The sequence below is a fragment of the Lipotes vexillifer genome, unplaced genomic scaffold, assembly GCF_000442215.2.
Source record: "Lipotes vexillifer unplaced genomic scaffold, Lipotes_vexillifer_v1.1 scaffold7, whole genome shotgun sequence".
In the NCBI taxonomy this organism is placed as follows: Eukaryota; Metazoa; Chordata; class Mammalia; order Artiodactyla; family Lipotidae; genus Lipotes; species Lipotes vexillifer.
In genome coordinates, this window is record NW_006792683.1 from 4,242,633 (window position 1) to 4,269,370 (window position 26,738).

At 40.9% G+C, this 26,738-nt stretch overlaps 1 protein-coding gene across 1 annotated transcript in view; it reads left to right on the top strand.

Moving 5' to 3' along the window:
• ITIH5 (inter-alpha-trypsin inhibitor heavy chain 5) overlaps positions 1-26,738 on the top strand; it is a 72,663-nt gene that overhangs the window by 13,593 nt on the left and 32,332 nt on the right. The window contains exons 3-7 of the mRNA XM_007465809.1: positions 6,306-6,469; positions 7,407-7,508; positions 9,337-9,587; positions 21,812-21,981; positions 25,264-25,380. Of these exons, the coding sequence (XP_007465871.1) occupies positions 6,306-6,469; positions 7,407-7,508; positions 9,337-9,587; positions 21,812-21,981; positions 25,264-25,380 (804 nt within the window). The remainder of the gene's footprint in view (positions 1-6,305; positions 6,470-7,406; positions 7,509-9,336; positions 9,588-21,811; positions 21,982-25,263; positions 25,381-26,738) is intronic.

Here is a 26,738-nt window from a genome sequence, read left to right on the forward strand (position 1 = left end):
TTCAGCAGGTAGTGTGGTGCTGGGCACCATTACCTCACTGAGAGCTAGATACGTACATGTCTGTCTCCCTGCTCCCAACTCTAGCCATCATGGTTTATCTGTTTTAGGAGGTATACAGAATGGAATATTTTTTTCTGCATAAAGATGATAATTGCTGGCTTCCCTGGTGGCGCAGTGGTTGAGAGTCCGCCTGCCGATGCAGGGGACACGGGTTCGTGCCCCGGTCCGGAAAGATGGCACATGCCGCGGAGCGGCTGGGCCCATGAGCCATGGCCGCTGAGCCTGTGCGTCCAGAGCCTGTGCTCCGCAATGGGAGAGGCCACAACAGTGAGAGGCCTGCGTACCGCAAAAATAAAAAAAAATTTTTTAAAAAATGATAATTGCATTTTGTGTTTCCTCTCTAAACATAATGAAATATTGCCCTATAGAATGTATTACTGCAAATAGGCAATTCAGAGCTGATGACACCCTCTGTCTACAGAAGGAAAATTATTCCCCCAGGGTGGTAAATACAGTCATCAGGGAGGTGCCCTGTCTGAAGTCCTCTGCTTCATGTAATAACAGCATGCGCTGTGTTTGTCTCAAAAGGAAGAAGCATTCGGGTTTAGTAAAGATCTCTGGACTGGAGTCAGCCAATTGCCAAGCTCCATAAAGTGAGAGGAGCTGATGAGGTTGTTTCTGAGGTTCTCTCCCACCTTTGAGCTGATTTCTTCTAGTGGTCAACAAAGAACTCTTAGACCAGGATAAAACAGCAGAAGGTAAATCTTCTGGGAAGAGACCTGGCTCCTGGCAAAGGCCGTGGCAAACACTCCCCTGTCTCAGTTCCAGATGGCATCTTGGGGGATTCAGGATGTCTTCTGGGTGACTGGATCTTAAGTGACTCACGTGAGTCACACAGAAACCTCTGGTCCCCCAAGCAGCTAATTAAGACACTCCCTGCCTAAAAACGCTTTTCCATCTGTTTCGCTTTTGCAGGAAAGATAATGAAGACATTATTATGTCACAGGAAGACTTGATTTCTGCCCCCTGTTTTCCAGCCCACATCCCCAAACAAAACACTGAGTTGAATGCATATATGGAAAGCGTGTCGGATTTTTAAGAACTGTGCTTTGGGAAAAGCCGAGACCACGGTTTTGTATCCTCTCTTTTATGACACATTTTCGTAAACCTCTCCCATTCCAGGTTCTGTGCTTGGCCTTGGGGTGGTACATCTCCTCACGATTTTATGTACCTGGCCAATATTCTTCACCCCATGTGCCCTCCTTTCTAACTAAACTGCACTATTCTTGTGCCAGGAATGGGCTATGGTTCATTCCCATTTCTATGTCTTTTGTGTTTTTAGAATATTCTTTTTGTTTTCTTTCACCACATATAAATTCTACATCTCTTTAAAAGCCTTTTCTTACTTTTATGGTCTTCACTGTTTTCTCTTCCTTCTGAGCTCTGGAAAGTCTTCTAGTCAATCAGTAAATATTACTCAGCCATAAAAAGGAATGAAATTGTGTCAGTTGCAGAGACGTGAATGGACCTAGAGACTGTCATACAGAGTGAAGTGAGTCAAGAGAAAAACAAATATCATACGTTAACACGTATATGTAGAATCTAGAAAAATGGTATAGGTGATCTTATTTGCAAAGCAGAAATAGAGACACGGATGTAGAGAAAAAACATATGGATACCAAGGGGGAAAGGAGAGCGGTGGGATGAATTGGGACATTGGGATTGACATATATACACTACTGTGTATAAAATAGATAACTAATGAGAACTTACTGTATAGCACAGGGAACTCTACTCAGTGCTCTGTGGTGACCTAAATGGGAAGGAAATCCAAAAAAGAGGGGATATATGTATACGTATAGCTGATTCACTTTGCTGTGCAGCAGAAACTGACACAACATTGTAAAGCAACTGTACTCCAATTTAGAAAAGTAAATACATATATCTCCCTATACCTTCCTGTGTTTCTCTCTATTTTTTGCACTTTCTTCCCACCGCGCCTTGAGAGAACAGATCGTGTGTAATATTTCTTCCCAATCCATCTTAGAATTTAGAGTCGTGCTTCTGAAATACTACTTTATTACTATTTCCCTTTGGAGGATATATATTTTTCTCTAATTGTTCAAGATTCTGAAAATTCAGTTTTACAAATGTTTTTGATTTTGATTCTCTGCTGAGAGCTGTGGATGAGAAAAAAGGAATAAGTCACGGCCCCTGTTTTCCACGTGTTTACAGGCCAGGAGGGGCAGGGGAAGGGATGGGTAGCTTTTGGGGATGGGGGATAGAGTTGCACATAATTGATGTTAATAGATTTTCAGCGGACAGCGCAGTCACGGAAAGGCACGGGGCTATACACGTAAATAACACAGGGGCTCCTGTGGGAAAACACTAACTGGGCAGAAGCAGTAAAACTAAAATAGTTTCTTGAAACTTTTCTCAGCCTGTCTCTCGGGGCTACAGACCATAAACTGTGCTTCCTCTTGATGTAATGTGGAAAATTCTGCTACATCCATAATCGTAAGGCAAAAGAAGATACCATAGTAGTCAAACTTAGCATTTTGTCAGGTGTCTTCTAATTTTCCCATTTTAATTGCAGTGAGATTTTAAGTGATAATTATCTCATAAATGAGAACAAATCAACATGACATCAAAGATAATCTCAAGGGTACCAAGTGCCGAAGATCTTTAAATACTTTAGAAATAGTACAGGGCAAGGACTCTATGGTGGAAGCTCAGTTTTGTTTGGAATGCCGTGCGGCTAGAGCTTATGCTCTGTTTATCAAAGACGTAAACTTAACAATATTTTTTACCTAGTAGTGCTCGACTTTTGTGTACAGAAGTGATAAGTTGATAAGAAAAAAATTGAGGGGGGGGGGCGAATTCCCTGGTGGTCCATTGGTTAGGACTCCACGCTTCCATGGCAGGGGGTGCGGGTTCAATCCCTGGTCAGGGAACTAAGATCCTGCAAGCTGCATGGTGCAACCACAAAGAAAAAAGAAAAAAAAAATTTTTAGAAAATGTCAGAATGTGGCACTAGTGCAGAATGGATTCAGCTCCCTGCCCTGTCTGGAGTGTTTACAATTTAATGGGGGGGGATAAGTGAGGTTTACAGGTAACTTTTGAATTGAATCAGCATTACATATACTATGCTTTGGCAGGTCTGTATTTTACTGGCTGTCTAACAGTGACCGCTGGGAAAAGCCTTGATCAGCCAGGCCACCTCTGGAATCCTTTTACAGAAGAGGCAGGATTGGAAGTCAGCACCTCCATATTCTCATGCTGGATTTCTTACCTCCCACCTGTGTGACCAGGGGCAAGCAGCCTATCCTGGTCTTAACGTTGGTACAGCGAGGGGATTGGACTTGAGAGTTTCTTTTTCTTTATATTTGTCTTGATAGCTTTTACTATAACTTCTTCATTTCAAGGGTGTTTCTAATATGCAGAAGTCTAGTCCCCAAAACAAAACCAATAAAGCACGTAGAGATCAGAAAGAGCATAGCGTTCGAAATAAATTAACAAAATGACTAAATCCAGCTCAAGGGCAACTCACACTAAAGAAGGGTTGTAAACTCAAATGTCTAAAGGTGTCCAGGTCTAAAGGTCCAGGTCTAGATGTCTAAAGGTGTACGAGGAAGGTGTCCAGTTTCTGTTGCTGTATGAAAATCTTCTCTCAACTCGACGGCAAAAGCAGCGGATTTTGTCCTAAAGAGACTAGATGTTCATAAAGAATGTTTTGTCAACATTGCTTTACAGTGTTGTGTTAGTTTCTGCTGTGCAGCGAAGTGAATCAGCTATATGCATACATATATCCCTTTCCTCTCGGGTCTCCCTCCCACCCTTCCCTCTCCATCCCACCCATCTAGGTCATCACAGAGCACCGAGCTGAGCTCCTTGGGCTATACAGCAGGTTCCCACTAGCTCTCTGTTTTACACATGGTAGTGTATATATGTCAGTCCCAATCTCCCCGTTCATACCACCCTCCCCTTGCCCCCGCCGTGTCCACACATCCGTTCTCTACATCTGTGTCTCTATTGCTGCCCTGCAAATAGGTTCATCTGTACCATTTTTCTAGATTCCACATATATGCGTTAATATACGATATTTGTTTTTCTCTTTCTGACTTAGTCTGTGTGACTTACTTACATTGTAAAGCAACTATACCCCAATTTTAAAAAAAGAGGACTTCCCTGGTGGTGCAGTGGTTAAGAATCCGCCTGCCAGTGCAGGGGTCACGGGTTCGAGCCCTGGTCCGGGAAGATCCCACATGCCGCGGAGCAACTAAGCCTGTGCGCCACAGCTACTGAGCCTGCGCTCTAGAGCCTGCGAGCCACAACTGCTGAGCCCACATGCCACAACTACTGAAGCCCGTGCGCCTAGAGCCCGTGCTCCACAACAAGAGAAGCCACCGCAGTGAGAAGCCCGCGCACTGCAACAAAGAGTAGCCCCCACTCGCCGCAACTAAAGAAAGCCTGTGTGCAGCCACAAAGACCCAAAAATAAAATAAATAAATAATTTTTTAAAAAAAGAATATTTTTAAATAAAAAATACAATCATATATATATGATTATATATTATATATATTTAAATATATATGTGATTATATATTTTATATATAAAATATATAAAATCATATGTATATATTTTATATATAAAATATATAATCATCGATTATTTCTGATTTCAGGAATAATTTCCTAAAACCCAATGTTTTATTCCTTACTTTTGACTTTGAGTTAGATTCTTGGATCTCAGAAGAAGACATAATTTAGGTGATTTGCTCAAGCCCTCTCAATTTATAGATATAAAATTCTAGCAGAAATACATGAAGTGTCATCTAGTTATATTAGTTTAAAAGAGTGCTTCTCAACGCTCAGAATCCCCGGGAGGGCTTGTTGAAACAGAGACTTCTAGCCCCACCCCCTGAGATGCTCGCTCTGTAGGTTTGGCATGGGGTCTGAGGTTCTGCATTTCTAATAAGTTCCCAGGTGATGCTGCTGACGCTGCTGGTCCAAGGACCACATCTCAAGAACCATTGTTTTGAAATACCTCCTTCTCAGACTGAATTGGAGAACTTGTTTTCTTTCTAGGGGAAAATCTTTCAGATGTGTTTAGATTTTTTTCTGCTTCAAGTTCAGCCACCAGATGAACAGTCTGGTGGAACTCTGCCACCACCACTGCCCACACACTGGCCTGGCTCATGCGGTGAAGAAGACACTTAGCAGGAGTTATAATACCATGAGGTAGAAGCAAATGCATGTATTATAGATGCACAGAGAACTGTGAATAGTTTAACCAGCTTTTAAATTTGCACTGCCTAGCTATACTGCCCTTATCCGAAGTTTGGGGGATAAATTTAATTAGCACAGACTTCCCTATTTCTGGGTTCTAATTCCCCAAATACTTTCTTGAGCTCAGTATTGATTCTTATTTTACAATAATGTGATTGTCATCTGAATGGAAAAGCCCCAGAGTATAGTTTCTCTAAGTGGATATTGAAATTAATTAGGAAATATGAGAATTTCTTTAGGTATAAAATCTGATGTTGTGGTCAATTCAATGAGTCTAGAAATGTGATCTAAACATTCATAACAGAAAAGTGTCATATACTTCACGTATTTCTAAAATTCCAATATTTTATTACATTCTTTAAGTAGAGTATATTCTCTGTTAAATTGGAAATCTTAACTGTGTCCATTTCTTTTTGGTTTTTTTTACAGTTTTTAAAAAAATTTTATATTGGAGTGTGGTTGATTTACAATGTTGTGTTAGTTTCAGGTGTACAGCAAAGTGATTCAGTTATACATATACATGTATCTATTCTTTTTCAGATTCTTTTCCCATATAGATTATAACAGAGTATTGAGTAGAGTTCCCTGTGCTATATATACAGAAGGTTCTTGTTGATTATCTATTTTATATATAGTAGTGTGTATATGATAATCCCAATCTCCTAATCTATCCCTCCCTACTGTGTTCATTTCTTAAAGCTGGGCTAAATAATTTGTTTCTCTGTCATGTACTGGTTGTTCAACCATGACTGTTTTACAACTGAGGGGAAAATCCAGAAAATCAGGACGAGACAAAGAAAGAAGAAAACAATCACAAGTCAAGGGCTCCCAAACTGAAGATGATTTCTCTTACGGAAAAAAAAAAAAAAAAACACACCTACCCCCAAATGGTTGAATCATGCTTTCATGTGCCACTGAAAATACTGTTTTTTTAAAATTTTTATTGAAGTGTGGTCGATTTACAATGTTGTGAGAGTTCCAGGTGCACAGCATACCGTGTGTTTTGATTCCAACAGAAAACCAAACCCTTGATGACAGAATTCTCGGTGAAGTCCACCATTATTTCCCGTTATGCCTTCACTACGGTTGCCTGCAGGATGCTGAACAGAGCATCTGAGGACCAGGAAATCACGTTTCAGATGCAGATTCCAGCCGCAGCTTTCATCACTAACTTCACTATGTAGGTGACACCCTGGTCAGAGACCCTGGGTTGAAGATTTCTAGGCGGGAAGGTCAAGGGGAGCCTGAGATGCTGTGAGGACCACAGTCTTTGGCCGTGAGAATTTATAAATTCTCAGTCCAGTGGACAGTTCGTGGGAAAGAAGGTTGATTCCCTCCCCCGCTTCCTCTCCCTTCTTCCTTCTATCTCTCCCTCTCCCCCTTCCTCCTTTTTATTACCTCTTCTTTTATCCCATTACTCTCTTCTTTCCTCCCTCCTTTCCTCCCCCCACCTTCATTTCCTCTTTCTTTCCCTCCAACAAATGGGTACCCACCCTGGGCCAGGCGTGCTTCAAGGTGATTGGTCTACTTCTATGAAAAAAGACAATGTTGCTCTGCTCCAGAAATTCCACTGGGGAGAAACAATAAACAAGCAAACAGATGAATAAATGAGATAACTTCAGACAGTAGCAGATATTGTGGAGATGGCAAGTAGGATTGAGGCGGCTTGTTTAGTTGGGGAGGTGGATCAGGGGAGTCAGTGTTGGAGTTGAGATCTGAAGGACGAGACACCATGAAACCTTTGATGTACCAGATAGAATATCTTTCTTCTTTTCTCCTGAACTAAGAGGTAAAGAGATGCAAATTAGGTGTATGGGTTTAATTTTAGGTCTGGGCAAGGTTCAAGTTGGTGAATCTTCTTGGAAGTTTGAGCAGGTCGTCTGATTTCCTCCTGGAGAATCAGAGGCCCCCTGGCTTGGATCTTCCCATTTGGACCTGTTGAAAATTGCCCTAGAATGAGATGAGTGATACAAGGGGAGTGCCCTGGCCTGGAATGCATTCTTTCTGCACATCCAAGAGGCAAATAAAAATATTTTCTAGGGTTGTCATGGTTTTGAGATCCATGTTTGAGTTTGTCTTGGACGGCAAGCTGGCAACGCGGCTGTCTTGTGTTTCAGGCTTATTGGAGACAAAGTGTATCAGGGAGAAATTACAGAGAAAGAAAAGAAAAATGGTGATAAGGTAAAAGAGAAAAGGAATAAAACCACAGAAGACAGTGGGTAAGTACCATTGAATTAAGGAATTAAAAGTCCACTTTAGCCAAGTGTCAAATTTTCTACCCTGCCTACCCATCTTGTTCTCACCCTTTTCTTCAAAGATTTATCTTTTTATTTTTTATCATCATCATAAATAATTAAATATACCTGGTTAGGGACTTCCCTGGCCATCCAGCTGTTAAGACTTCACCTTCCAGTGCAAGGGATGCGGGTTCGATCCCTGGTCAGGGAGCTAAGATCCCACATGCCTCAGGGCCAAAACACCAAAACATAAACCAGAAACAGTACTGTAACAAATTCAATAAAGACTTTGAAAATGGTCCACATCAAAAAAAAAAAATCTTAAAAAAAATACAGATATATACCTGGTTAACAATATAGTAGCTAAGGGTTTATGATGAAAAGGAATATTTTATCGCTCCCATTCCCCAGTTCTCACTTTCTAGAAACATCCACTTCTGATATTTCTGTAGTTTTCTGGAAGTTACCTCCCTCACTCTAAATATTATGATAGTTTTGCTTTTTAAAAATTTCATGATAAAAATCAGATATTATCTGTTGATTCTGTGCTGTAAGAAAGAGGATTTAGCATGCTTACAATACTCCCACTTGCTCTCTGCATTCCAGCTTTTTGTATTATTATCTTTTTCTTCAGTTAATTTAAGCAGAGTTATACCATCTTAGATGAGCCCTGTTATCTTCAGTGATAATATTCTCTCTCCTTCATGTCATCCTACCTTTTCATTTCCATTTCCAGCACTCATCTCTTCCTACTTAATCATTTACTTTTGCATCATCAGAGTTATCACCATTAAAATTCTGATCTGTTGTGGTATTTGTATTCTTTGTCTATAAACTGAATCTAAACACTGAAAACCAATAAATCAATTCACTTTTAATGCCTCCGTAAATAACATTAGCTAGAGAACCACCTAGTATACTGAGAATAATCAATTTCCCTCTCTACCAGCCCATTTGAAAAAAAGTCATCTGTTCCGTTTGAAGAAAAACGATCTTAGTATCTAGAGGAAAAGGTGTGGGCTTTATGAGGATTATCTTTTCTTACACTTCACAAATTGTGCAGAATCAGGCAAGCCACAGTTCCGTTTAGTAGGATCACAGCAGGAATCTGTTTTTCCTGGAGGTCAGCTGTGTCAATCCCCCTCCCCTTTGCTCCCTCAGGTCTGACACAAGGAGACGTGGGAGAGTTCAGTAGTTTTTGAATTCTCTGCTCTTCAGAATTCCTTGAACCTGTGTGACCTTCCTCTAGTACAGGCCTTTGCTACTCCTCCCAAAACTAAATTCTAGTTTTTCTTTCTAATGTCAACTGAAAAAATATGCACAACCTAAAAATCAAGAATTATGTTTTATTGGAGGCATTACTGAAGACTATAGCCTGTGAGACAGCTTCTTAGCTCTGAGGGACTGTTCTAAACAGGAGCCAGGATATAGAGGAGTTTTTGCTGAAAAAAAAAAAAAGGTAGTCACACATCAAAAGATTACTGCTAATCACACACACTGAAAAACAACAGACATTTCGAATTGATGAATTCAGTGCTTCTGTGTATAGGAAGATGCAAGAATCTGGGCTCTTTGAAATTATTCCTTAGATATGCATCTTAACTATCTAGGGCCAGTCTCCTGGTTTTCTCCTTCCTGAATCCCCTCAGGATGCATCATGGGGGCAGCTGCAGTGGCTGGTGGCTTGATGATGGGGAAACATTGTGGTCCACGCTAAGGCCTCTCGCTGAGAGAGTTTGGCCGGGGCGCTGGGGGACTCGAGGGAACGTGGCTTTCTCCGATCTCCTGTTCCCTTTTCTCTTTCTTCCAGGGAGAAGGGGACGGAGACCTTCAGAGCCTCCGTGGTGCTTCCCAGCAAGGACAAGGCTGCCTTCCTCCTGAGTTACGAGGAGCTCCTGCAGCGGCGGCTGGGAAAGTACGAGCACGTGGTCAGCGTACGGCCCCAGCAGCTGGTGGGGCGGCTGACGGTGGAGGTGACCATTCTGGAGAGGTCGGGCATCGCGGCGCTGGAGGTGCTGGGGCTCCAGAACAGCCGTCGCCAGGGCAGCGGGCGGGGGCAAGGTGAGCGGTGCTGGCCGGATGCACTCAGGTGTCGTGTGCTGACTCCAAGCTGGGCACTGGCATTAAACCAGATGGCACCCCTGCAGCACGGGCCCCAAGGGGAGGGGGAATCTGAAGGACAGCAGCAAAACAAAGACAGTGCCCTGTACATTTTTTTTTAAGCCAGGCTCTATCAGGAGATTTAAATGTTCAAATCATTTGACACTGTCATATCACTTCTGGGAATCTAACCTCGGTGAGACATCTAAAATATCGGTACTGTTACATGTACAAACCCGTTTGATAATATTTGTAGTAGCAAAAACATTCCTTCATCCTAAGTATTCAACCACACAGACGTGATTAGTAAAATAGGGTTACAAAAACAATTCAGCACGTGATAGAGAAAAAAGAGACACAGTTGTACATACACTTTAATGTTAAATATGTTAACTGTGAAGCTGACAAAAGACCAGGAAGTTATATAAAATAATCATTTTATACTAGGGGTAAGGGAGTATGTGGTCATTTTCTAATAATCTTTTTTTATTATTTTATTTTATTTTTCAATACTCTGTTTTTAAAACAAACTTTTGACATTAACGTAAACATCTAAATAATGTGCTATATCTTTCTAAATTTAAATAATGAAAAATATGTACTGCCAGTTTGACTTAAGACACAGACATTTTTTTCTTCATTAGTAAGATTGCTCAATTTGCTTTTTTCTCAAATTTTAATTTTTTAAATAGCACTCTGTTGAAATGAAAATGAAAAATTCAATCTAATCTAATATTAACCACTATATTAATTTCCACTAATAGTTTATATTAAATATTCACTTGCATTGTGCCTTATCCTAAATATATCAGTAAGGCTTTATGTCAAATTGGTGACAACATAGATGTGCCCCCAAATTCACTGGGGTTAGAATGACAAAATTTCGGATATCTGTGACACTGAGATCAGGGAAGTGCTGAGTGCTAAGTGATCATGGAGTGTGCAGAATCTGAATTCAACCCCTGTGACTGCAAGGAGGGTCCAGAGTCTCCCAAGAAGGCTTCCTGTACAAGAATATTTAGGGATGAGGTTGGAAGGAGAGGAGAGAAATAACTTGACACGAGGAATAACAGAATGTCGTTATCTTACATGATGCAAAAACAGTCAAGAGCCGGAGCTGGTACGTGGGAGAGTAAACAGTATGGAACATACGCGTTCTGCCCCCAGCACGCAGTTCAGTGAGTGACTCTGGATGTGACAGTATGGAACATATGCGTTCTGCCCCCAGCACACAGTTCAGTGAGTGACTCTGGACGTGAGAAGTCGTTCACCCTCAAAGACTGGAGTGTGGATTCAGGTCTATTATAAGTTGACTCCAGACAGTGGGCTGGCAGTCCATCCAGATCTCGTCAGACAGTTACAGATATCATCAAGGGACCTGACATTCAGAAATGGCATGAGATACATGACACCATTCTTAGGTCATCTGGGTCACTGTGTGTATGGTTAATGGATTTTCAATCAGTTATGAACTATGTCCTTGAAAAAAGCTGACCTGGGCCGTGTGAGACTCAGCTTACGTATCTGTAAACAGGGATAGTAACTGTCTCTTAGGGTCATTGGGAAGCATTTGTGTACATGTGGTGCCGAGTAAGAGCTTAATCATCATAATTATTATTATCCCCTTCCATTTACTTTTTTTCTCTGCAAATCTTATCTCCCCTATGAGATCATAAGTGATTTTGAAGCAGGTCTTTGTCTGATTAACCTTTGTCTCCTTACAGTATTAAACACGATGCGTCTTAAAGAGTAGATAGCTAATGTGGTGTCTGCAAAGTAGAGAAGAAAAGGAAGAAAAAAAAGGAAAAGAAAGAAAAAAGAAAAATACACAGCTAATCTAATAAGAAAGAACACTTAAAAATTTCATTTCTCACTAATCACAATTTAGTGGGAAATTTTCCCACGTGGGAAGTATGGTCGTCCTGTTGTAGGAATGAAATGGATGTGTGTCTTGCCAGGTTCAGAACCACTGTGACTCTTCAGCGGTGTCCGCGTTGTGGTGTGTGGGTTATGCTTGGAGGGGACAGGTCTGAATCCTGTTGTTAATCCTGTTACTGCTTATCTGCAGGGCCTGTGGGAATCTCAGAGGAATTTTTCCAGACCATTGATCTCTTGGGAATCTGTTTATTTTTAAGAAAATTGTTTTCCTGGCTCTTTGCACCAGAGTAGATATTTTGCCTTCCAGAGCGAGAGGTCTCACAGGCCATTACCCAGGCCAGGTGCAGTGGACCGGGGCCCTCTTGCCCCTCATTCCCTTCCAGAGCTCAGCTGTTCCTCTTCCTGTAAAATGGCAGCCCCAGGAGCCAGAGGCATAGGATGTTGTGATTTTGTCTGGACGCTATTGCGTGTTTCCAGAAAGCATCCAGGATAGAGGTGCAGCTAGAATAGCACTTAGACCAGGACGTTGGCTGTGATTGTGTGAATGTGGACCGGAGCCAGCACATGCCTCTGATAGATCTGGCTGTCCTTAAGAGGTAAGACTTCTGGACTTCTCTGACCACTGGACCCCTTGACATCTTTACGGAAGCAATTCTAGATAAAGATGACTATGTGCTAGCTACTAGACTCGGCCCTTGGAGACAAGATTATCTCCTTCAGCCTCTAGAACAGCCCTCTCTGGGAGCTTTTGTAAAATACTGAGGGTGTGAGTTCAAATTCCAAGTCTCTCCCTAGTTACGTAAAAAGAAAGGGAAAGGCTAAAAGCAGTGGAACCTACCTTTGCCTCAGTTTACTTGTCCGATGTATGGGGATTGGACCCACGGCTATTGAATCGTAAATGAATGGGGTTTTTCTCAATGTGAAAGCCAATTCGGTGAGATGTACTTTGGAAGCCAAAGCATTATACTTTCTGGATTATTAAAATAGTTAATTCACATGCCTGGTTCAAACTCTAAAAGGATACAGATTGGTATTCGGTGCAAGACCAGACTCCCTCTCTCATCCGTCACCCTGCTCCCCTCTCCTCCAGTAACTGTCCTCTGAAATATTTTTATGATTGATGAGCTCAGTGGAACAGAGTATTTGAAATTAAGGCTTTTCCTGGAACATCCCTGGATGTGTGATCTTCTCAAGTCATACACCAGGATAGATATTCCATCTATGTTTAAAGCTGGTTATTTCACTCTCTAGGTTAAAATCTCAAACTTCTAATGGCCCTATGGCACCAAAATTACTGCCCTTTCCGTGATTAAAAAAAAAAAACACAACAACTGGAGGGGGGCATAAAACTTTCATTTATGATCAGATCCCTGATGGCTAGGAGTAAAATAAAATGAGATAAACAAAATAAGAAATAAGGTACCTTGCCTGTTTTATCCCCTTTTGCTTTTACATCAGTGATGCTCAAACCTGGCTATACCCTACAGTCACAGGAGAGGTTAAAAAAAAAAAAACAAAAACAGATGACTGAGTCCTACCTGAAACACGTGAATTAGAATTTATCCAGGTGAGGCCTGGGTAGCTGTATTTCTGGGGTTTGATATTATTTGAATTTCTATGAGAAACATTTTTTATGAGCGCTTTTTAACATGCTTATTTATTTGTAAAGCTAAGGAACAATGTTGAAACTTTTTTCTACCACTAAACAGATATGGTTCTGTGGCTTTCACTGTTTATCGCTTATATTCTTTGCTTTTTGAAAAAGCAGTTTTTATTGAAGCTTAGTTTGCATAGCATAAAATTTTCTCATTTTAAGTCTATAATTCAGTGATTTTTAGTACATTTGCAGAGTTACACAACATCAGCACAATCCAAGTTTAGGACATTCCTATCACCCCGAAAAGATATTTGTGCCTACTTGCAGTCACTCCCTGTTCCCACCTCAGCCCCAGGCAACTACCAATCTACCACCATCTGTCTCTGTTTTCAGACAGCTGCATTTTTTTGGCGGTACGCGGGCGTCTCACTGGTGTGGCCTCTCCCGTTGCGGAGCACAGGCTCCGGATGCGCAGGCTCGGCAGCCGTGGCTCACGGGGCCAGCCGCTCTGCGGCATGTGGGATCTTCCCGGACCGGGGCACGAACCCGTGTCCCTGCATCGGCAGGCGGACTCTCAACCACTGCGCCACCAGGGAAGCCCTCAAGTCACTTTTGACCGCAGACTAGCCTGTGTCCCGCATATCTGTAGATGCCCAATGAGGGGTCGGTTGAATCTGTTTAAGAATCTTATTTCTCTTTTTCTTTGCTTGGTCTGTTAACCTCGTGACTCTGCCTTTTGCTGTGAAGGCTCTCAGGATTGTAATCAAGGTACCTAGTGTGGGGCCTGGCATAGAATGGGTGCTCAATAAATATTTGTTAGAAGAATTTAGGAATAAATAACTGTCGGCAGTGAAGATGCTATTGGGTTTTCAATACATTCCTGGTTTAAGTTGGTCAATTTTGTCAGCTCTTGGGTGTAGCTCTTATTCTGTTGTGAAGGAGGGATTAGGAGACAGAATTTGGTTCCAGAAGACGGTTACAAGAATCTAGATCCCTCCCTTTTCCAGAATTGCCAGATAAAAGACAGGATGCTCCGTTACAGTTGAATTTCAGATAAACAGTATATCCTGTGCAGTATCTGAGACATACTTATCCTAAAAAAAATCATTCGTGGTTTATCTGAAATTCAAATGTAACTGGACATCCTGTCTTTTTATTTGCTAAATCTGGTGCTCTGCCCTATTAAAGGCTGCATGTGACTAATGGTTCACCCCCAGCTCTGGTTCCCCACTGCTGTGTGTCTTTCCCCTGGATCCAGTCTCCAGTCTGCAGCTGGAAGGGCATGGCCCCTCTTGGCCTCTGTACATTTGCCAGGAAGCAATCTGGTTGTTATGTGAGGGTTTCCAGCATTGTTCAGTGCAGAAATTATTGAGGTATGAATCATTTGGCTCCATAGTTGGGTTTGTTTTTTTTGTTCTGTTTTTAATGCTGATAGGAGGACCCATGTCACTTGTCTGTTTGGACGTTGGCTCTAGTTGGGTCGGCGCTGGCTCTGAGCAGGGTGGCTCCAAGAGGCCAGGGAGGGTAGCCTTCTCTCTTTCACTTGGTACTGGTGACCACCCTGCTCTTCTCTGGGAGGCCTCACTCTGTTTCTTCCTTTCTCCTGCTGTCTTAGTTTGCTGTGCGAGGTGGGATGTTGTCCGGGTGAATGGCACTGTCCACCACAAGTGTGGCTGAAACCAGAGGTGGGTGCAGGTGGCATGTATCAACTAGAGCATCTGCCACGCCCACCAACACACTTTCAAGATGACCCTCTTGAAGGGCCCTTCCATTCATCTGCCCAAGTATGTGCCAATGTGCTGAGTCGTGTCCACGTTAAATGTTCCGCAAGCTTACCTTGAGTCCTCACCACGTCCTGTGCTGAACGCCTGGCACCTACAGATGTCCAAGGCATTGTCACTGTCCTTGAAGAGCTTAGAGTTGGCAGTTTTGAAAAATCAATACAAGTTTTTTTGTAATTGAAGTGTAGTTGGTTTACAATGTCGTGTTAGTTTCAGGTGTACAGCACAGTGATTGTTATACATAAATATATATATATATATATATATATATATATATATATATTTTCTTTATCAGATTCTTTTCCCTTATAGGTTATTGCAAAATATTGAGTATAGTTCCCTGTGCTATACAGTAGGTCCTTGTTGTTTATCTATTTTATATATAGTAGTGTGTGTATATTAACCCCGAACTCCTAATTTATCCCTCTCTGCCTTTCCCCTTTGGTAACCATAAGTTTGTTTTGTATGTCTGCGAGTCTATTTCTGTTTTGTAACTAACTTCATTTAAAAATGAACAAAAGTTTTAAATTGTGATAAAAAGCATATAACATTAAATTGACCATCCTAGTCCTTCTGAAGTGTACAGTTCAGTAGTGTTGAGTTTATTCAAAATCTCCAGAATGTCTTCATCATCCCAAACTGCACCTCTCTATCCATTTAACAACTCTCCCTTCTCCCACTGCCCCAGACCTTGGCAACCACCATTCTACTTTCTGTCTCTATGAGTATAACAACTCTAGGGACCTCGTATAAGTGGAATCATACAGTATTTGTCTTTTCGTGACTCGCTTATTTTACTTAGCATCATGTCTTCGGGGTTCCTCCATACTGTGGCACACAACAGGGTTTCCTTCCCTTTTATGGAACGTTGTCTTTATCGTGACCATTGAAGGGTAGTTGGCCAATTATTCACATGTTTTTGACTTGCCCTTTATTGAAGAAATCTCCCCACTGGAGCCCAGGTGAGAAGGTTACGTAAACAAGTATAGACAGTTTAGCCTCTTTTCCAAGGGGAAAGGAGTAGACAGTGTTTGTTTGGAAATCCTTATATAAAATCACCAGGTGTTGGCTGCTTTTCTCCGACAGTTGGCAAACCCAAGGCCTACAGGAAACAGAGGACAGGAAATCCCCCATCAGTTGACCCAAAGAGGTGTAGCTTTCAGCTGATGACCTTGACTGTGGTTCTTTGCTCCTAAATCTTTTCACCTTTAGACTCTGTACATAGCAGTCAGCTTCCCTTTTCCCCCAGGTGGTTGTCTAGGAGGGGAGTGTTTATTTGTGAATAACATCCCTGTTCTCTTCATGCTTTAGGCAAAATAGACAACGTGCCTTATCATTACAAGATAGAATCAATGGGAAAAATAGGAATATTTAATGGCACTTGTATGCATGGCTCTTAACTTTATGGGGGCTCCTTGGAGAATCTGGTGAAAGCTACGGACATCTCTCCAGAAAAAAATATACATGTGCACTTTCTTTTTTGAAAAAAATATTTTATTTATTTATTTGGTTTTGCTGGGTCTTAGTTGCGACAGGTGGCCTCCTTAGTTGTGGCACGCGAACTCTTAGTTGTGGCATGCATGTGAGATCTAGATCTAGGGCCCAGATCGAACCTGGGCCCCCTGCATTGGGAGCACGGAGTCTTAACCGCTGCGCCACCAGGGAAGTCCCTACATGTACACTTCCATGCCAAATTCTGTATATAATTTCAGGGAGCTCTTGGGAAGCTACTGATTCCATTATACTTTATAAAGATCGTTCTCTGTATCAACATTCTTGAATTCCCTGTTAAGAATGTTCATTATGATGTGCCTTTTTTCCTCTAAATGATGATTTGTTTTTACTAAGCTCTTAGTGGTGTAGAGAAACCTGTTATGGGAAAATGTAACCTGTGTGTTACCAAAGAGTTTTTTTTTTCCCTCATGAGTTGCCTTTCATCCTAGACAAAAAGAATAAGAAGGTACTTCTGAAGGGGGAGAGGCTGGGACTATTATGTATTGAGCATCTACCATGTGCCAGGTACCATCCTCACTTGCTTTTATATATGATGTCACTTAATTCTGACTGTGATTCTATGATGTGGATTTAAAAGATGTGGAACTGAGGCTCAGAGACATTAAGTCTGTTGTTTTGAGTCTCCCAAACTCTAGAGCCCACTTCCTTCAGTATTATGTGGGTTCTAAAATAACACGTATCTTCTTGTTCGAAAATATGGGGCTTTAGACAGGAAGAGGGCATCATGGGGATGCTGATGACCTGAGAAGCAGGGAACAGTGGGTGGGAAAGGAGCAGTCGGTGAATCTTCTCAAGGATGCTCTAGAGGCAGTCTTGTGCCCCCGAAGGTCATCTTGCACAAGACCACTGATGCTTGGATTAAAACAGGGGGATGACATGAGAAGACACAGTTTCCTTCAATTCAGAGCAATCACCGAAGTTCACTGCTTCCCCTGACCAAGTGGGCACGAAGGAGGGCAAACCAATAGGAGGAAAAAATATGTGGTTTCTCATTAGAAAAGTAGGTCAGATTCTCACTCTTGGTCTGTTCCCAACCTGTTGCCTTGCACTCTTCATTATGTTTAGGACACATCCCGTGATTGCTGAGGGCCCTGCTAATAAATTAGCTCACTGTGCTTACGATTTTGTGGCGGTCACCAGGATGAGCCCCAATTCACAGTCAGGAAAAGCTAAATAGTACTATTCTGCTTTGAGATTTTGGTCAGTAACTGTGGGCAGCCTATACTAATCTCATTGATTTTTTTCATTCTCTAATAAATTTTTTATTAAGATTTTTTCCTTCTCTAATAAAAAGAGGATTTTATTTTCTAGAGATAATACTCTGGAATTTTCCCCAGCAGATTTTTTTTTTTTTTTGATAGGTAGTGGAAAATTCCTTGGGTCACATTGACTGTCTGGTACTTAGTGGGTGGAGGTCAATCTCAGGAACCGGGCTTCTTGGTGAATAACCCAACTGGGGATCAACCCACTCTTTGGGCACATAAAATAAGCCTATTTAGAGGAATCTCATGAATTTTCATCATGCACTAGCAAACATCAGAGGTCAGTAGGAAACAAAAATAATAATACACTATCCTTTCTCATGGCTTATATCAAAGAGCCTAGTCAATTAATTATGAAGAGAGAAATTATACTTTTTAATCCTCAGTACTTTCATTCAACCATGAATGGTATTAATTCAGGGTAATTGTACAAAGACCATTTCAGTGAGAGAGACTTGAAACATGAAATAGTAGGTATGTCCTGACAGTGTAAAGAGAGTCAAATCTCATTCATGTAGAATTTTAAGGTTAGAGAGAATCTAGTGGCGCCCAATTACATATATCAAAGGCACATGACCACTCTCTTTGTGCAGGAACCAGAATCACCTGGAAGGATTGTGAAAATACAGATTCCTGGGTCCCACCTCCAGGGTTTCTGACTCAGAGTTTCTGGGATGAACCCCAAAATTTGTGTTTCTAGCAAGTTCCCAGGTGATACCAATGCTGCTGGTCCAAAACTACGTGGTAGAGCTGGTCTGCATCACCCCCGCAGGTGATGAACCCATCCAGGGTTTGCTGGAACACTTCTAGTGAGATGAGTTGTGAAAGCTGTTTCTGCCAACAGGACGTCTTTCTTAGAGCTTAGAGATGGTGCACGGAAGTGCTTCCTCTTAACTCTGTCCCTGGTCCTCATTCTGCCAGCTGGAACTACAATGAATACACCTGATCCCCATATAAATGCCTACACAAACAGACTTAACCTAAGATAGAGGTTCATTTGGCAAATAATACTGTGTTCCATCCCAGGGATTGTTTGTTCAATCTGTTGGACTATACAGCTTTCAGTGAGTTTAATTTTTTTTTAAATTGGGCTATGCCCAGAATAAAAAGTGTATAAATCTTATGTGTGCAATTTAATGAATTTTTACCTATGTATATACCCAACCAATTACTTTCAAGTCAAGACGTAGAGTATTTTCAGCACCCCAAAAGGTCCCCTTATCCTCTTTCCCAGTCAATATTCACCCCCCAAGGGAACCACTAGGCTCCTTCCATTGCCATGAGTGAGTTATGCCTGCTCTTGAGCTTTGTGTAAATGGAAACATAGTGAATACTTTCTTTTGTATCTTGCGTTTTCACTCAAAATGACTCTCAGATTCAACCGTGTTGCGAATAGCAGTAGTTCTTTCCTCTTCGTTGCAAGAAGTATCCCAAGTTTGACACGTTGTGTTGTTTTAGAATTCACCGGCCCTTCTATTTTTTGGTACCCCTTTATGGCTGATGATAATGTTAGCTAGCGTGACTGGCCACCGTGAATCAGAATGGTGCTAGGTACATCACATCACAGCCATTTCAGTAGTGTGTTTGGTAGACCATTCATCCATTTTATAGATGAGATAGCCAGGGCTCAATAACCTGCCCAGAGCCTCAGAGATGATGAGAGGCAGACCCAGTATCAAATGCAGGTCCTTCTGACTCATTTGTGATCCTGAGTTCTTAGCTAATGTATTATCATACCTCTCACTCTTGGGGCTTTACCAGTAATGACAATGAAAGATGGACTCCAGGGAACACAGGCTGGCACTTGTCAGCGCGCCCTCGAGATTTTCACAGCTCCTTCTTCAGATGAACAGACCTGTTGGAAGTATGTTCTCTTGCATACAACTGACTTTCTGTAAGAACAGACTTTCCGTTTGCCAGCTCTCTGGTCACTCCTGACATCCCTGCCCTCGATAAGTACAAAAATAGAAGAGTCAGTTCTGCCCGGTGGTTCCTGTTAAGATTACACCTAAATGGTCTCTAAAAAATAATTGTCAGTTCTGTTGAAGGAAATGTCTAAGCTTCCTTTGACTTTTGTCTAATATGCCCTTAGCAGAAAGAAGTTTATTCTTTTTTTTTTTTTTTTTGCCGTACGCGGGCCTCTCACTGTTGTGGCCGCTCCCGTTGCGGAGCACAGGCTCCGGACGCGCAGGCTCAGCGGCCATGGCTCACGGGCCCAGCCGCTCCGCGGCATGTGGGATCTTCCCGGACCGGGGCACGAACCCGTGTCCCCTGCATCGGCAGGCAGACTCCCAACCACTGCGCCACCAGGGAAGCCCAAGAAGTTTATTCTTAAACACAAATTACCATGGACAAATTATGCCTCATTTCCTTTTTTATTTTGCTAATTAGGGATGGAAAATTGCTGGTCAGCTTACTCCATGGTATCAACTTGAATAGATTTAAAAAGGGAATCAGATGCTGTGCAGCAGTTTTAATCCGGGCTTTGATTCAGTATCTGGATAAAAAGTCCACATACTGATGTTTACGAATTCCTCATTTTATTTTCATATTCTTCATGATGCATGCAGATCTCAAAAATTTGGGTTTCTGTTGTTCCGTATATAAACATGGTGTTGTATGGATTTACAAAGGTGGGTAGTCCACGAAATAATTCTCTGTAGTGTGTCCTACTGAAGGAATGAAGGTTAGGAGTCAAACAAGATGCTCTTTGTCATCACTAATTTTTCTTAAATCACATAAAATCCATTTATCCTTTTTCGGGAATTCTAATTTATATCCTAAGTTTCATGCTGGAGAAAGCTTTGGGAAATTTTTTCTTTAAAGAGTCATAAATTTTCTGGACAAACAGTATGTTAGGGCAACCAAATGATTGATGGAGGAAAAGTGTTCTTTACTGAAGAATTCCATATGGAAGGAATGATAGAATTAGAAAGCAGCCTTCTGTGACTCTAATGAAATAGTGAACAGGCAGACATCATCAGTAATTGATAAAACTATTAAGGGAAAGACTGATGAGGAACTTTATCATGGGTGATCAGAACCCACCATGAATCTTACTGCAACCAAAAGTAGACAACTAGATATTGTGTACTTTCTGATGTGATAAAGTAGTAGGGACTCAGCATCACCAAGAAGTGTTCTTGTCCATGGCACTGAAGCTGAGTGTAGCCTGTCTCTAGCTCTACCCACCAGAACACAGGAACTACAGGGGACTGAGCTGTGATTCTCAATCTTAACTGAGCATTAGACTCCCACGGGGAATTTAAACATGCTGATGCCTCGGCTGTGTCGCAGACCAATTAAATGAGCTCTTGGCCCAGGCATTGGTATGTTTTCTACTCCCCCAGATGCTACATTCAATCCAAAATTGGGGACCAGAGCTTCAGAAGAGCAAGTTAAAAGACAGGACAAGTAAACAATCACAAAATACAGAATGTAAGAAACTCCATAGGACAAATAACCAGTGTTTTACAACACTTATGTGTAGCATTAGAAAAAAGGTGAAGAGGGGGGACACTAGTGGATTAAAAGAGATTTAAGAAACATAAACCAAATGTGATGTGGGGACTTTGTTATGATCCTGATTCAAACAAAGCAACTGTTCCAAGATAGGTTCTAGAGACTCAGGAAAATTTAAATACAAACGGAGTATACGTTGATAATTAAGCACTGAGCATTAATTTTGTTACTTGTGCCAGTGGTTTTGTGGTTACACTAAAAGTGTTCTTGTAGTTAGAGATATATACTGAAGTATTCATGGATGAAGTATGATGGCCCAGGTTTGTTTTAAAATTCTAGCAAACAGTTGTGAGAGGATACATAAAAACAGATGCAAAAGATTGGTAAAAGGTTGATAATTGTTGAAGTCAGGTGATGGGTACATGGGAGTTCATTTTACTGTTCTACTTTTGCGTATTTTAAAAATTCTTATAAGAAAAGATTTAAAAGGAGGCATAAAAGTGAAATATATGCTAACATACCTGGTGCATTGTGATATGTTATCTGTACAAAGTTTTGGGCGTTCATATGAAATATAAACGTACACTAAAATAAAGTCTAACCCTTTGTGACCATGCAAAATAGATCTTGTTTCTTTTCAGAAAAAAATTATGTATTCAGTTATTAATTATCTTTGTATCTTGCTTACAGATGATTCTGGGCCACCTCCTTCTACTGTTATCAACCAAAATGAAACTTTTGCCAAAGTCGTTTTTAAACCTACTGTGGTCCAACAAGCCAAGATTGCCCAGAATGGCATTTTGGGAGATTTCATCATTAGATATGATGTTAATAGGGAACAGAGCATTGGGGACATCCAGGTAATGGGTTCGTTGTTGCAGTTTCATGTTAGTTGCTTGATACTCTTAGTTACACCCAGAACTAGGGATTTCAACACTTACCTAAGGGAGAGAGAACTACCAATTCTTAGGAAATCTGTTTTAACCCCAAATATGTCTCCAAGAAGACCAGCAGTGTTCCCTTGCTGGAGGCTGGGTTTATCTGTTTCCTGCTTCAGTAATCTGGAGACAAATGAAACCTATAATCTAATTTTCCCTGCAGTGTTTTAGATGAAGTTAGAACTTAGTTCGTCTTTAATTTTAATTTAGAGAGACTGGCCCATGGCTCCTTTTTCATAGGTTATGTTGCTCCAAAGACAGGGCGGGAATATCAAAATGTATTAATGTGCATCCAGAATGTACGCAGTCTTTATGTCTTAACATGAAAGGTGGTTAGGAAAAACCAGATAATGAAGGGAGCAGGATTCTCAAGTGACAAGTGTCAAGAAGGGATGGATAATTTAAATTGATTTAGTCAGTGTAGTCGATATACTTTTAAGGAATGACTTTATACAGATTAAATTAGCAATTAGTCAAAGATGTCACAAAGAAAGAAAACTACAGACCAATATCATTGATGAACATAGATGCAAAAATCCTGAACAAAATACTACCAAACAGAACCCAACAGCACATTAAAAGGATCATACACCATGATCAAGTGGGGTTTATCCCAGGAATGCAAGGATTCTTCAGTATGCAAATCAATCAATATTAACAAATTGAAGGAGAAAAACCATATGGTCATTCAATAGATGCAGAGAAAGCTTTCAACAAAATTCAACACCCATTTATGATAAAAGCTCTCCAAAAAATGGGTATAGAGGGAACTTACCTCAACATAATAAACGCCATATATGACAAACCCACAGCCAACATCGTTCTCAATGGTGAAAAACTGAAACCATTTCTTCTAAGATCAGGAACAAGACAAGGTTGTGCACTCTCAGCACTATTACTCAACATAGTTTTGCAAGTTTTAGCCATGGCAATCAGAGAAGAAAAAGAAATAAAAGGAATCCAAATTGGAAAAGAAGTAAAGCTGTAACTGTTTGCAGATGGCATGATACTATACATAGAGAATCTTAAAGATGCTACCAGAAAACTGCTAGAGCTAATCCATGAATTTGGTCAAGTAGCAGGATACAAAATTAATGCACAGAAATGTCTTGCATTCCTATACACTAATGATGAAATATCTGAAAGTGAAATTAAGGAAACACTCCCATTTACCAGTGGAACAAAAAGAATAAAATACCTAGGAATAAACCTACCTAAGGAGACAAAACACCTGTACGCAGAAAACTATAAGACACTGATGAAACAAATTAAAAATGATACAGATGGAGAGATATACCATGTTCTTGGATGGGAAGAATCAACATTGTGAAAATGACTATACTACCCAAAGCAATCTGCAGATACAATGCAATCCCTATCAAACTACCACTGGCATTTTTCACAGAACTAGAACAAAAAAATTCACAATTTGTATGGAAACACAAAAGACCCCAAATAGCCAAAGCAATCTTTAGAAAGAAAAACAGAGCTGGAGGAATCAGGCTCCCTGACTTCAGACTGTACTACAAAGCTACAGTAATCAAGACAGTATGGTACTGGCACAAAAACAGAAGGATAGATCAATGGAACAGGATAGAAAGCCCAGAGATAAACCCACGCACATATGGTCACCTTATCTTTGATAAAGGAGGCAGGAATGTACAGTGGAGAAAGGACAGCCTCTTCAATAAGTGGTGCTGGGAAAACTGGACAGGTACATGTAAAAGTATGAGATTAGATCACTCCCTAACACCATACACAAAAATAAGCTCAAAATGGATTAAAGACCTAAATGTAAGGCCAGAAACTATCAAACTCTTAGAGGAAAACATAGGCAGAACACTCTATGACATAAATCACAGCAAGATCCTTCTTGACCCATCTCCTAGAGTAATGGAGATAAAAACAAAAATAAACAAATGGGACCTAATGAAACTTCAAAGCTTTTGCACAGCAAAGGAAACCATAAACAAGACCAAAAGACAGCCCTCAGAATGGGAGAAAATATTTGCAAATGAATCAACTGACAAAGGTGGGCAGAAGCTACATAGACATTTCTCCAAAGAAGATATACAGATTGCCAACAAACACATGAAAGGATGCTCAACGTCACTAATCATTAGAGAAATGCAAATCAAAACTACAGTGAGGTATCACCCCACACCAGTCTGAATGGCCATCACCAAAAAATCTACAAACAACAAATGCTGGAGAGGGTGTGGAGAAAAGGGAACCCTCTTCCACTGTTGGTGGGAATGTAAATTGATACAGCCACTATGGAGAACAGTATGGATGTTCCTTTAAAAACTAACAATAGAACTATCATAAGACCCAGTAATCCCACTACTGGGTATGTACCCTGAGAAAATGATAATTCATAAAGAGTCATGTACCACAATGTTCATTGCAGCACTATTTACAATAGCCAGGACATGGAAGCAACCTAAGTGTCCATCAACAGATGAATAGATAAAGAAGATGTGGCACATATATACAATGGAGTATTACTCATCCATAAAAAGAAACAAAATTGAGTTATTTGTTGTGAGGTGGATGGACCTAGAGTCTGTCATACAGGGTGAAGTAAGTCAGAAAGAGAAAAATACCATATGCTAACACATATATATGGAATCTAAAAAAAAAAAATAATAAGGTTCTGAAGAACCTAGGGACAGGACAGGAATAAAGACACAGACATAGAGAATGGACTTGAGGACACAGGGAGTGGGAAGGGTAAGCTGGGGCGAAGGGAGAGAGTGGCATGGACGTATATACACTACCAAATGTAAAATAGATAGCTAGTGGGCAGCAGCCACATAGCACAGGGAGATCAGCTCAGTGCTTTGTGACCACCTAGAGGGGTGGGATAGGGTGGGTGGGAGGGAGACATAAGAGGGTGGAGATATGGGGATAAATGTATATGTATAGCTGATTCACTTTGTTATAAAGCAGAAACACACCATTGTAAAGCAATTATACTCCCATAAAGATGTTTAAATAAATAAATTAATTAATTAATTAATTTGCAATTAGTTGGAGGAATCAGCACCATGGATACTTTTGCTCTGGGTATGGAATCTGGCCCTAGATTCTGTTTCATGCTACCTTTGACTTTTATTAGGGATCCCATAGACTATCCATTTTGGTTTGTTTTCCTACCTAATCTGGGTACTACCATTTTTTACATTCTTTTCCCTCCACCAGGTTCTAAATGGCTATTTTGTGCACTACTTTGCCCCCAGAGACCTTCCTCCTTTACCCAAGAATGTGGTGTTTGTGCTTGACAGCAGTGCCTCCATGGTGGGAACCAAACTGCGGCAGGTGAGTGAGTGCTTCCTGCCCGTTTTCTCCTCTCTCACATTTGCCTGGGACAGTGATGTTCTCAGTGAATAGAATTCAACTGATGACAAATGTCTGCTTCACCATTCAGCTGTTCCTGCCTGTGGGGAACCTTCCTGAACTGATTCAGTTAAGCCATGGACATAAATTATCATTTCAGCCTGGGGGTTTTAGGAGAGCAGAGGGCTGTAGAAACACCTTGAAATAAAGGGGACTGGCAGGGTAGATAATGTGAATGAGACGGGAATACAACGAGAAGGCCACTCAATAGCACCATTGTTGGTGGAATAATTCCTTTCAGTAGTGATGTCCTTTGAGAACAATGGAATAAAATCATTGGCAGCCCCCTTGACCTGTAGTTGGAACCAACGACTTGTATCTCAGTAATTCAGGACTAATATTCTCACAGTATTTAGGATGAATCTTAGAATTCCAGGGATGGGGGGACATTAAGGGGACCTGTAGTCTGTGCTGAAACATTAAATTATCCCCAAAATACAGCTATTTACATTTTTTCACAAACCATAGGAAAAGGCTATTCCTTATCCTACTCTCGTATCATAAATATCAGAAGTTTGCATTTATAATATATTTCCAGCTCACATAGTGGAAAACAGAACTTTTTCTGTTGCCAGACCAACGAATAACTCTACATTCAACAAAGAGTTAGGTCTCTTAGGTTTCTTTCTTAATTCATTATCTGTTTTTATCAATTAATGATAAATATGTGGTCTAACGAGTAAAATAGTATCTGAAACCTCTTAGGAACCCTCTGTCCCCCCTGTTTCCACCCCTAGGTTTCCCTCCACATAGAACTGAACCTGATCTTAGCTGATAAATTATTGCAAACATTTTCTGTTATTACTTTGTAGTTACTTTCACCATTTATATTTTTAAAAAGATGCAGTATTATATGTATATATAGACCTCACCATGCGGCTTGTGGGATCTTAGTTCCCCAGCCAGGGATTGAACCCAGGCCCCTGTCATTGGAAATGTGACGTCCTAACCACTGGACTGCCAGGGAATTCCCAGTATAATATATTGATCTTTTCTCCATGACATCTGATTTCCCCCCACCCAAAAATAGTGAAAAATATATTCCAAAATGTGATACAAGGATTTGTTTTAACTCTTTTCTTTTGGAGGATAGCCAAATATAATTTTTAACTTGTATAAGGGGAAGATAACCTCTCCTGTAAGCTAGATTTTCCTGGTTCTTCTGCATCACATTCTTGTACAGTCAGCCTGCCGACTCCTTCCTTTCTAATACTTTTTCTTCATTCAGCATCTCTGACCTTCCATCTGGGATTCCTTTTTTTTTTTTTTTTTTTTTTTTC